Below are 12,840 nucleotides of genomic sequence, written 5' to 3'. Positions count from 1 at the left end.
AACAGCACAAAAGTAAGAGAACATGCAGTACTCACATTCAGGTAACTGAAATCATCACTCTAAAACCGGAAAGAATGCATCAAAAACACCCAACAACAAATATTGTTTCCACCAGTTCTGTGCTGGGAAGGGAATAGACTAGAGGACCAAAGAGTGCTCTTCCATCTTCAGTCTATATGGACAATGGATCTTACAATTTATTTTACTACTTGTTGTCAAAATTGCGTATCTTGTAAACTTCCAGAGCTATTAACCCTCAATGTTTCATGACTTCTCTATCAACAGACAACAAAAATATAGTGATTGCAAAGTTGCAATGAAGAGATTTTTATATATAAGAGAAAACACAACATTTCAAGTACATTCAAAATTCAGCTCAGTAAATTACAAAATTACAGGTAATCAACTGGGGAACCACAGTTTTGTTTCACTTTCAATCACTAGACTACGATTTTTAATTTTTCTATAAATAAATGAAAAATCTGATATAAAGTAGCATATTAACAAAACCAAACATGAGTTCTAAAGACTGCAATCAAGGAGGCATCTTTTCCAAAAAAATAACAGACCAAGTCTGTTCCCTTATTATGGAAGATTACTGCAGAGTATTACTCTACAGCAGTGCTCTTTGAAATGGAGCACATGCACCACAAGGATTAGGCAAAAGAAAATGGGGTGCACGACAAGAATATCAACAGTATATTATCAACTTCAACAGTATTATCAATTTATTATCAACTTCTTATCAACTTCAGCAGTAGACGTATAGAAGTTATAAATAAACAAGTATACATACAATGAGGGTGTACACTCCAAAAGTTTATACTGATAGGAATGATAACCCTAAATGTTAAGATCACTGCACTAGAGGATCCTGTCACAATTACTACTGCCATGTCAAAAGCATGTAACAAAGATACTGGTGAGTTTTAAGTTCTCTTTTAAACTTCTCAACTATCAGTTAAACAAAAATATCTCTAGGAAGCAGATTTATGAGCTCCTATCTTTTGTTAAGGAACATGAATAAACATCCCAAATGACTCAACTTTTTTGTTTTCAGGAAATGCAACTTATTGCCTTGTCACAAATCTCTTCCCTTCACTATACTTATTGTAAGTATTTGATGAAAGAGCTAATTTTCCTGATGTGGCCAATAAACAAGAGCACAACACGTTGTATGTATCAATCAAGACAGATGATTAAAGGTATTTGCAAATGGGAATGGATGACTCCTCTGGAACTGAATAGAGAGAAGTTAGGGTACTTTCTCATCTAGGCTACCTCACTTGCAAGAAAAAGTGGCCAGTGAACAAAATCTGGCTCAGTAAACAGACCTTTTGTTAAAATCTATGCACTGGATTACAAGGTGTAAATGTAGAAGAGGAAAATTTTGCTCAGATGTTCAGATTTGTTAACAACTTTTCCAATCTGGAATGAGAAGGATGTGGAAATGGTGACTAAACAGAAATCTGGTGGTGTCTGTAATCATTATGAAGATGTTTGGCCTCTCTGTTTTAAGAAAAACAGAATGAATAAGAAGAAACAAAATTTAACGGCACAGAGAAAACATACCAAGCACACTTTCTCAGCACCACAAAACACAGGATGGTGATGAAGATGAAAGCTAATACTCTTAAATTAACAGAAATATTTTTTAAATCCGGTGCAATGTCTAATTAGCCCTTCCAACTCTGTATAGTAAGAATATCTGCAATTACACTGAGTGAAATTAAGACAATAATTCTGAATGCTGCATGGCATACCCCAACCACACCAGGCATCAGCAAGCATTGACTAAAGATTCACCCAACAGCAGAATGTGTCTACATACTGCTGCTTCCAGACATTATTGTCTTCTCTGAACTGGTTAATAGAAGAACAGGTCTTAGGTGCAGGAAGTTCTTGATGTTGAACTTGATGGGGAAAGTTGAAAAGGGGACAAAGGCACAAGTAACATTAACAAATGTTTAGGATTTAGAGGAAGAGGCCATTTTTTCTTAGTCATTTTTGCTTTAGGACTGCATGTACAAACTGACAGATACTGCTTTTGCTCAAAGGTAAAACCTTTGAATCTTGACTAACAAATTTCTTGTTACTTGTCTATTTAAGGATACTTGAAGAAACAGACACGAAATCTCAGTGAATTCCTTGTTATGTGAAACTGAGAAAATAAAAACCCTGACATCAACATCAGAATGTCTCAAACTTTTTAGAACTGCACATTTCACTTCACCTTTCAAATCTACCTGCAATATTTCAACATTAAAAAAAATTAATTACTTTTTAAACTCTCCTGCCCCCATCTTCCTTCACTGAGAATTCTGAGATGGTTTTGTTTACTTTTAATTTGGAAGAGAACTCAATTTCAAGTTCCTCCAGGAAATTAAATGTCCATCTCTAGCACTACTCTGCTCTAGCTATCAGACATGAAGCATCTGAGCGGATATGTTCCATGGCCCCTTCTCAGCTTTGGAGAGCAGGATTATTGTTGACTCCAAGCTATTGTTGGAGGCTGGATACCAAGATTGAATTAAGATTGCATTCTTGGCTAAACCACTAAAACATAATGAAACAGTGCTGTCTAACATAGCTCCTATTCTACATGTGGTGCACATTCCAGGCTCAATCTGTCTGCCCAAAAATAGGCACCAAAAAAAGGCTAAGCTGTTCCAGATTATATCCAGAGGGCTGGCAAGCATGGCACAGGACAAGTGGGAGAGCCATGCCCTGCTGGAGAGGCAGCTGGAGGCTAGGAATGGTATTTCAGCACTTCAAAGATGACTCTGACACTTATATCTTGGCAACTGTGTTGAGCACTTCTGGCTTTTAAATTTGTAACATATATCAGCAAGGAAAGAAAGAAGTTTTTAAAAAAGGGTAGCTGTGCAATATTATTTTACAATTTGTAGGTCTGTGCTTCAAGGACACTGATGTTCATCCTGCCAGGCTGGCTAATCCCTTCACTTAGCTTTTTAGTGATTCAAGTTCGCATTTTAAGTTGTCAAAATCAAGAAGTTTAAGGGCTCACACTCCCCCTTTCCTCCTACATTCTTTTACTTTAAGGTTAAGTAACACAAAGCCACAAATCTTATACTTATCAGCTAATTTCTAAGTATCTTGGTTTTTTCAGAGTTTCTTATGAATTTTCCAGCTGTCTGATCACAAAAAGATGTTCACTTCCAAAGAATCCACTGGCCAGACTCTAAGGGAGACAATGAGCACAACCCTGATACTTTCACAGTTACAGCTGAAAGGTCTTTTTTTTCCAGTTGAATGCTACTATTTGACACTACACTGCATGACACAATGTAATTTTTTTTACCTATGATGACTCTCACAACCAACTAAAAATCCTCATTTCTGTCATGAGCAAATTTCATTCTGAAAATATGAAACCATGATTTGGTATCTTTAAAAGCAGACTCAACTTAAGCACCATGCTTTAAATAGCTAAGAAAATAATGCTAACATTTGTTTTTATTTTAAAGTTTAAATTAGTCTTTATGGCCTTCATGACTGCTTCACCTACATTCCCTTTCCATACACCAAGTCAGCAAACTTCCAAGACAATTCATCCAATAGACAAGGTAAACAAAGTATGTGTTACTGAATTCCAATTCTTTCAAAGCTATTCTGATATGGAAGAAATGTAAAAGGTAAACAGAAACCAAACTAACTAAATTACTGCAATGTTTTGTAGCCAATTGGTACAAAAAAAATATTAGCAGGCATCTTTCTTTAAATAAAACATATAGTAAATGAACGTTACTGGAATCTGAGTCTGCTGTCAGAACTAATGTTGTTTATTAAGTGAACATCTTGTTTACAAATACAAGTAGTTAGTCATTTCTGGTGGGTCCGCATATTGCAAAAATTTTTTTTCATCTCTTCATTAAAAAGCTGTTATAATTTCAGCAACAGCCCTTAGGAGAAAATTGTTCATCTAAATTTTTTTTTGTATGATGACAATACTGACTGTACTATCCATAGGCTTTTTGGAGGCTCTTAACAAAAGGATAAGGCTTTGGGGATCCTTCTTCTATTCTGGTTAACACTAGATACCACTGCATGGCAAATGATTGGAAATATATTACAAATACAAACAAGTAAAGGTCAGTTAAACATATGTCAAATAAAACATATATGGAAAAATACCCAAAATTTCTTGCAAGTAGTGAAAAATTTTATTTGAACAGTCTAAATTTTAATACCATAAAGATGCTGTATCATGTAACTGATGTAGTATCAAATGTTGGTTAATAAAGAACTGAATTTAACAGTCTTGATTTTGTTTAATGACAGCTACAATTCTGAGGTTTTAAAAATTAATATGGCAAATTCAATTTGGAGTTATACAGATAAATTTTACTGCTATCAATAGGCTGACTTTGTCTGAAGGCAGAATTTAATTGATCATGTTCATAAATACAACGGAGAGTTAATTGGAAGGTTTTGTCTATCTAGATTGCTTAACTCTTATGTTCTAAATCTACAAAACACTGCACATGAAAAACCATTGCTATGTAGAAATTTAAAGTTACTTACAAGTTGCTCTGATTTTACACCGAAAAGCTGAATGGTCTTCGCCACATTTTTGGCCACAGCTAAACTCAGGTCTGGATCAACAGCAGCCACATTTAGCTCACTGGAAGCAAAGATTACAAATCTTAATTAACAACTGAACAGTGCTGTATTGAATGCTGTATTGGATCGATAAAGAATTAACTATGAATCCAGAGTTACGTGGCACGGCAATTTAGAGAGAGTAACACATACAACCAAGTCGTTCCACGCACCGTAATTCAGTTTACAATTTAACAAGTCATTTGGGAATTTTATGTGCAGTGCTCCTATTCTAGTAGAAATGAGCAAAGTTTAGGAATGACACTTCAGTATGAAATCACTATTAGTAAGCCATTCAAAAATATTGACAGCAATTAACTACATTCAAGCTTTGGCAGCAGCCTTCAAACATTACAGGTGAATACACAGTCATTCAACTCTGGAATTACATGAGCTGTGCAGAAATACCCAGGGGATGCCTTAGCTTGACACAACTAATAAGCTGTGTTTTAGGCAATCCTTCATAGTAAAAGAGGCCCCCAAGGAATGACAGGGAACAAACGAAGAAGGAAAAGATTTCTAAATCGCTTCCAGTATTTTTTGTTCATTAATGTGCCCATATCTCCATCGGCTGGGGCTGCATTCAAAACTGCTCTGCTGAAGACAGGCAAGCACAAGAACCGTCATGTTGCTCATGGTGAGTTTAACCTTTCTCAAGAGCTGGAGAATCACGAGGCACCCCAGCTTGGAAAAATCTTCTCTGAGAACTCTCTAGGGCCTCAAACATCATAAGCTGAAGGTCAGTCTAGAAGATTCAGTTGAAATTTCGCAATTTTCATGTTGTTTTCCTTTCTCTTTTGCAAGGAGCAAAACAGTATCAGTCACCACACCAACAGACATGTTCTGAGCATCTGTAACTCCCAGTCACAAGTACTGTGTCAATATTTTATATTTTATACACACACATACTGTGAATACTGCCCATGTTTTTTCAGACTTTGTTAAACAGAGCAGTCGTTACCAAAACCTTATGAGAGAAAATGCACCACTGGTAATTTAGGTATCTCATTCTACAAATTCTACCTGGAATAGTCATATTTACTTATCATCTTGCTGTTTTACTCTAACAAAGTATTTACATCAGGTATTATCACTTCCAGCCAAGCAACTACCACTTTCTTTAGATACAGTCAGGATAATTAAGATACCAGACACTGACAGTATGTGTAAAATTTCTCTTCCTGATCTTTTATAAGCTTAAACATTAAAACTTATGCTTTATTTATTCCAGAAAAACAAAATATAGAAAATAAATAATAAACTATATTTATTGTAAATAATAATAAAGAGGTGCCTATCTTGCTGCATTCAGCATTGGTGCAGCCTCACCTTGAACACCATGTCTAATTCAAGGTCCCACAATTTAGGAAGAATGTGGTGTTATCTGAATGTGTCCAGAGGAGGGCAACACATCAGGTGAAAGGACTGGAAGGAATGTCCTGTGAGCTTTAGTGAAGGGTGTGGGTTTGCCAGGTTTGGAGAAAAGGAGGGGCAGCCTCCTTGCCCTCTACAGCTTCCTAAGCAGGGAAGTGGAGAAGGAGTTGCTGAGCATTCCTCCCCAGGATGATTCAGAGAAGGTGTGGGAATGGTTCAAAGCTGCATGAGGTGAGGTTCCATTAAGCATTAAGGAATCGCTTAATTAACAAGAGGGTGGTCAAACCCTGGAACAGGCTTCTTGGAGAGGGGGCCAATGCCCCAAGCCTGTCAGTATTTAAGAGGCATTTGGACAATGCCTTTAACATGTTTTAGCTTTTTGGCCAGCTCTGAAGTATTCATGCAGTTGACCGGATTTATCATTGTAGGTCCCCTCCAACTGAAATATTCTGTTCTGTTGTGTGTTACTCTGTTCTGTTGTGTGTTACTCTATTTTATCCCATCCTATCCTGTCCTAAACTCCGACTTGATTTTTGCACTCATCTACTTTACAATTAAAGAGTAATCAACCTTTTACAGCTAAGGAAGTCTCCTTTCTAAAACTGTAAGTTATGAAAAAATACATGTTGAGTATTTCCAATATACACTTCCAATGCCTCACATGTGCATACCTGGCTATAGTTTTAATGATGCTGTCAAGCTCGTCAGAAGAGGGAGGATTCCGACCTCCAGGAGGAAAGACAAGATTGATGGGGTCAAACAGTCGAGACAAGGATTTTGACAAATAGGCAGCTTCATATTGTTGCAGTGAATCCTTCAAGGCCTTTTCTGGACTTTGCACATAAGAAAAAGTTATTACATTTCAAATTAAAAGACACAATAGCATTAAATCTTTCCAGACATACAAACTTTGCAACACTGAACCTGTTTTTCCTTTCTGCTTCTTAAACATATGCATATAAAAAACATTCTTCTGATAAGTCTCCCACTGACTGCTCAAGAATATATTTAAGTCAATACAATTCTCATATAAAATATTCATTTTATCTTACATAAGTCTGTAAGTCATAATAGGCTTGATAAGCCTGTTTCAGCTTGATCTTTCTGATATCACTTAGATAATGTTTATTCTATGATGTATAAACTACAAACTGTGAATCATAACAACTGAGCATTTGTCATACTCAAATGATTGCAGTGTCAACTGAAGAAAGCTAGTGCTGTAATCACAATACATACAAAACTGAATTTTCACCATTTTCCTATTTTTTTCACCCAAAGAGACAAAAAGATAGAACTTGATAGAACTCAGAGACTTTGTGAAAGACAAGACAACCCAACACTGTTAGATATATGGCTTAATAAAAAGCCTAGAGCTCTAAAATAGCATTAGAGCAGTAACTGCAAGAGGGGGAAAAAGCCTTTCAAATTCTCCTGCAGTGACAATTTGAATAACAGTGAGTTTAAAAAAAATATTCTGCTTTCTTACAGGGTGCAAATATTTATATTTTATAGCCATACAGTTCATAATACATACTCATAATCTTCATTTTTTTGCATGAATATGTCCTGTGCATCTTCTTCCATTTGTTGTAGTTCAGCAAAAAGATCAGTAGTTCCACTTGTGTTAAAATTCCTCTGAATATTTTGACTATATTGTTGGAGGCGCTTCCACAAGTCATTATAAAGCCTCAGTAATTTAGGGTATTCTCCTTCAAATGCTTGTTTCAAAAACATAGAGGCTGTAAAATAAAGCAGCAAGCAACACACAATGCTAAGCTCAGACTAATTTTTTTATTCCTATAAACAACTTCTATCCTTGTATTTATATCAATATTACACAATGCTATCCTAAGTTTAATATTAATAATGTAATATTTCTAATTCATTTCAAAGTGAAATAACTATGACATTAAAAGCACTTGACAAAGGATGTAAAGCACCAATATAAAACCGAAAACTGGAAAGACTAGATATGAAAAAATTATTTTGTACAATAAATGTTTGGTGTCAAACTTAATTATTATTATCATTCATTTAAGGCCAAAGGGTAATTGGAACTCTCTAAATCTAGAGATTTGCTAACAATATCTTGATGGAGGATAAGTGTGAGGCTGTGCAACTTTGAAGATAACAATTTAAAACAGACAAAGAGAACTCCTATGACCAAAGCCTTCAGAAATGTGATGAGGGAAGCATATGCTTTTATGCCCAATTCTTATAACAAGGTACTTAATATGCAATTCCTAAACTTCTCAAAGAAAGACAAAGCCAGCAGAAAAAGCAGCATTATTTTCAGCCTTGAAAGGCTTGCCACAAGTAACAGGAAATGAAACAAATGTACAACTGCTTTAGCAACTGTTTATCTTGATCTAACATCACTCATACTCTAGAGATTTCCCATTACATTAGGAGATAAACACTGTTCCATTCATTCATAGGCTTTTCAGGTTCCAGACATCTGCCCCATTTCACCCAGGCTGTGCTTTCAACTCCAATATATAATTTTGAATACAGGAGGATTCACATTTATTATCAAACACAGAGTTATTTTAGGTCATGAAGCTATGTTTGCAAAGATTGTCCCAACCTCACACAAGCATTATCTAATATCAAACATTATCTAATATCAAACCTTTTAAACTGCTACAAATTTCTATTTTACACTATTTTTCTGATATCTTGTCTTCCTCTGATCTATATGATTCAGAACGGGACTGATGTCAGTGCATTCAATCGCCAGAAATTTATATTAAAAATGAATACTTTCATTTAGATGCCTCGCTGAAATGAAAAAATCTGTCTCCCCAAAACTCAGCTGTAGCAAGATAAAAATATTCACATCGAACCTCCCCTATAAATCTTTATATGAAATACATTATTAAAAGCTGTAAGTAATAAATAGTTTTGAATAGCTGTTAGAGAAAGTACAGCTGCCAAAATGTAAGAGTTCCCTCAATTGTGCAGTGTTGGTTGGTCCTGTTAACTGATGTCACAAATTTACAATCTTCAGTGAGAACACTGAGAACAGGCAGCACAAGTTCAGTGTGAGCACAGGAGGCTCAGAGTATGTGCATGCTGCCCTTAAAGCAATGCATAAGGCAAACAGTAAAATTAATATGTTTTAACACAAGATGCATACATTTTCTTTTGGGATCATCTAGTTACTTAGCAACCACTGAGTATGAATCCACCAGCTAGTTCCTCAAAATTACATTGCTGCTAAAAAGCCTGGAAGGACCAAATTTTGAAGAGCCAGTGCAATAGCTGAGATCACAAAGATAAATGTACAACTTATGCCCTTCACCTCTGTGTGCAAAAGATTAAATTTAAATACTCTATGCAAACGTGAAAGACATATTTATGAAAGCCCCAAACTCACCTATGATCCAACTGCATGCTACATTAGCATGTTCTGGTAATAGAACTGTCTTATGTTAATACATGATTTATATTTAATATTCCTTGATTGTATCAGCTATTTACATATTACACATGTAGAGAAAATTGTGTTAAGTCAGAACACCAGCTCATCCGTATTTATATAAAACAATTTTGAAGCAACTAAAATCCTGTTTATAATGGAATAAAAAAAAAAAAAACCCTGAAATCTGATTTTTACAACCAATCATTCTTTAACAAAAAAAGGCTAAGAATTTATCTTTAAAATCAAATTACTAATTTTGAATTTGGCAGACCCACTTGCTTCAGGGAGTATAAGGTAGCATTCCAAACATTTTTACCTCCACTCACAGTTAGAAAAATACTTTTTGTTATTAGATAACAACTACTTAATGAAACAGAAAATATTTCTTTCTGAAAATTCAACCATAGTTTAAGAGGATCCTGTCTGGTTACAAACCCAGAAGTTATAAACACACAGACTTTGTGCTGAGTGAACCACTGCTATAGTTCTGGTAGAGGAGATACCGAGCAAATGACTTACAGGAAAGTGAGATTCAAAATAATTACAGAACACATTACAAATCATTTATACTGAATACTTACAGTCTGTTGCTGACTGAAACTGAGAGGAAAGTGTCTGGGTAACTGCAGTCCAAAATTTGTACAAAATATCAGACTGGCCATCCTAAGAGCAAGGGACAAAAGGAATACAAGTTTCAAAACACGCTCTTTCCAAAGAATATCAAGCAATGCAAATGCTTCCAGTCAAAGCTGCTCCTCATCACTGAGAATAAAAACAAAGTAAGTGAAATCTGAGAAGTTTTCCTCAGGTTTAGAGCTAGAAAAACTATCGGAGAAAACAAAAGAAAAGCTTCAGTCTTGTCTCAAATTAAATATTTGAGCATAAATCTCCAAGCTCCCTAGGGGTCTGAGTGCAGCCTGAAGCAGCACACCTCAGGAGACGTGTTAGAAAATCTCCCTGCACTGCAGTGACCTTCCCATTCTGTGGGAGTTCTCGTGCTGGCTACACCACAGCAATTATTCACTGCCATTACCACGCGCTGGCAAACTCCAACCAGCACCAAACCACTGCACACTGAGCAGCTCTGCTTCCCAGAAACACAAACCACACAAAAATACAGTGAACCTCACAGATGACTCTTCCCTGCCTGGTGCCAACAGGGATTGCAGTCTGAAGTGGAAACAAGGGAACACAGCAAAGGGAATGTGCAGGGGCAGGCTGCTTCCCTACTGCCCCCAACATCTGGCACTTAGGGTCAAGCATTAAAGGCTGATTTTTGATCCCTGTCTGTTTGAGGGAGAAAAAAAAATTCCAGGAGATGAGGATGGGTATGCTGTCCTGCCTACTTGGAAGACTGTTCAGTGTTGTCATGGGAAGAGAAAACCCACTCTGAACAGAAGGGCTTTCTTCCTTGCATGGTGTACATGTCATCCCTTGACCCTATGGCTGCATTAACCAGTTTGACCAGATCACTATAGGAATGATAATCAGAAAAGAAAAAACATGTCAGTTTCATTTCTGCACTGCCCAGCAGTACCACAAAAAGGTGGAGATAATCTATTATATTTAAATGTCTCACTACTCCAAAATGACTTACTACTACTTAAGATGATAAAGGAAAAAAAAATGGTCTCTTTTCACTAGCAGTGGTAATAATGGGCAAACCAACTAATGTCTTTACAATGTCATTCATTAACAAGTACCACTGCATCCCTCTTGAAGATCTCTTCATTGAAAATCTGCAAGTTCAAGAACAAGATTCAGTTCAAAAAAAATCATCTTAAAGAATGAATATAAATTCTGAAAAATCAGTCAAAGGTATAGTGATCCATCTAAAAGTAATGATAAAAAATAGGATTATCGCCACAAACTCTGCAGTTAGATGAGGAATTAATCCAACTCTACTCCTTATCTCTAAAGAGAAAGAAAGGTAAAGTTTATGGGTCATGTATTAAGAACTGAGAGAGAACATCTTTTATACTCTTGGACTCATAAAATGTATGATAATTAACACTGAATGTCAAAATAAACTGGGATTACGGAATCTCATTTTTGACTACTTGAGGACAATGACAGATTTAGAAACTGAAGTAATTTATTTTATAGTTATGTTTGTATTTTCTGTAAAATTGTACTTGACTTTCATAAATGGGCAAAGTAAAATTAGAATATCAGAAAATTATTCAGAAGGTTCACTACATAAAATCTCTTTTCTTTGATAAATTTATTGTGATAGCATATATGTGAATTACTTAATTCTTTATTTCACAGTTTCAAACTGAGAGTATGACAACTACTATATAACAAATGGCATTTTACATCAAATATAAATTAAATGGCTTTCATATTCTCTATCCCAACCTGGAACAATGCTTGCCTATTGAGGATGGTAACTCAATTCAAATTCTAAATCATCTAATGGAGGTGGAAAAGTAGTTAGGAGGGCACTTTCAAACTCTTTTTTTCATTCCTGTAATTACCATCTACATCTCTATCACTGTCTCAGCAGAAAACAGAGTGATTACGGGTCCAGAAAACAAATATGCATGTACTCCTCCCCATCAACATTCCTTTCTTAACTGTCAGATTCAGCATGGTGACAAGTAACAGTAACATGGGATGATACTTTATATTGTGGTGAGAATATGCCAAAGGTCAGACACGCACACACATGTTCTCATGCACACATTTGCATAGGTAGCCACAGCCATACAAATTAGCCTCTGCTCATTAGTTTGTCTTCTGACCTGGGTGAATGGTGTACATTACCTGCATCAGAATTTTGTAGGGAAGAAGGCCCTCGTGGCTCAGCTAGCCAGCTGTATTATGTATGAGGAGAGACAGAAGGGAAAAGCTTCACAAAGAAGTCAGATAACATTTCCTACTGACTGACTACTGCATCAAAAACGTTCAGGGGAAAAAGCAAATGCCCAGTTTTCTAACTAAAATCACTATCTACAGAATGCTGGCTGCTTGTATAACATATGACACGAGATTTCACTTTGTCCAGTGCTGAGATGCAGTCTCTCTGGAGGTGAAATATAGCTGCTGATTAATAGCACAGAGAAGACCATGTTAGAGTTTGTGGCAGGAACTAGAGAATACTGTTGCCCACGCATACACCAGGGGGTATTTAAGTGGGTGGACTGTAGCTACCAAAACTGGAATACAGCAAGGCATTAGCATTAGATACTCCAGAGGGAGTAAAAAAGTGCCATATGCAACCATGAGCATAGAGAAACAATTTCATTTATTTAAACCTGTAATTTCTTTTGCTTACACATTATTTGATATATTACTTTTGAAGGTACATTTGAGTTTCTCACTGCTTGTTTTTTAAATTATATATTCTAATAAGGATTAGATTTAACTGCTTATAATGTAGCATGCAATTCCATCTGACAATAATCAATACT

At 35.9% G+C, this 12,840-nt stretch overlaps 1 protein-coding gene across 4 annotated transcripts in view; it reads right to left on the bottom strand.

Moving 5' to 3' along the window:
• COG5 (component of oligomeric golgi complex 5) overlaps positions 1-12,840 on the bottom strand; it is a 173,111-nt gene that overhangs the window by 36,228 nt on the left and 124,043 nt on the right. For all 4 annotated transcript variants that reach the window (XM_064702835.1, XM_064702836.1, XM_064702838.1 and 1 more), the window contains 4 exons: positions 10,006-10,087; positions 7,535-7,739; positions 6,669-6,830; positions 4,546-4,645 (listed from right to left, as the gene is read on the bottom strand). In XM_064702835.1, the coding sequence (XP_064558905.1) occupies positions 4,546-4,645; positions 6,669-6,830; positions 7,535-7,739; positions 10,006-10,087 (549 nt within the window). The remainder of the gene's footprint in view (positions 1-4,545; positions 4,646-6,668; positions 6,831-7,534; positions 7,740-10,005; positions 10,088-12,840) is intronic.

This window comes from Zonotrichia leucophrys, chromosome 1A (assembly GCF_028769735.1).
Source record: "Zonotrichia leucophrys gambelii isolate GWCS_2022_RI chromosome 1A, RI_Zleu_2.0, whole genome shotgun sequence".
In the NCBI taxonomy this organism is placed as follows: Eukaryota; Metazoa; Chordata; class Aves; order Passeriformes; family Passerellidae; genus Zonotrichia; species Zonotrichia leucophrys.
The sequence above is the reverse complement of the archived record's forward strand: the minus strand, read 5'-3'. Positions and strand labels throughout refer to the sequence as shown.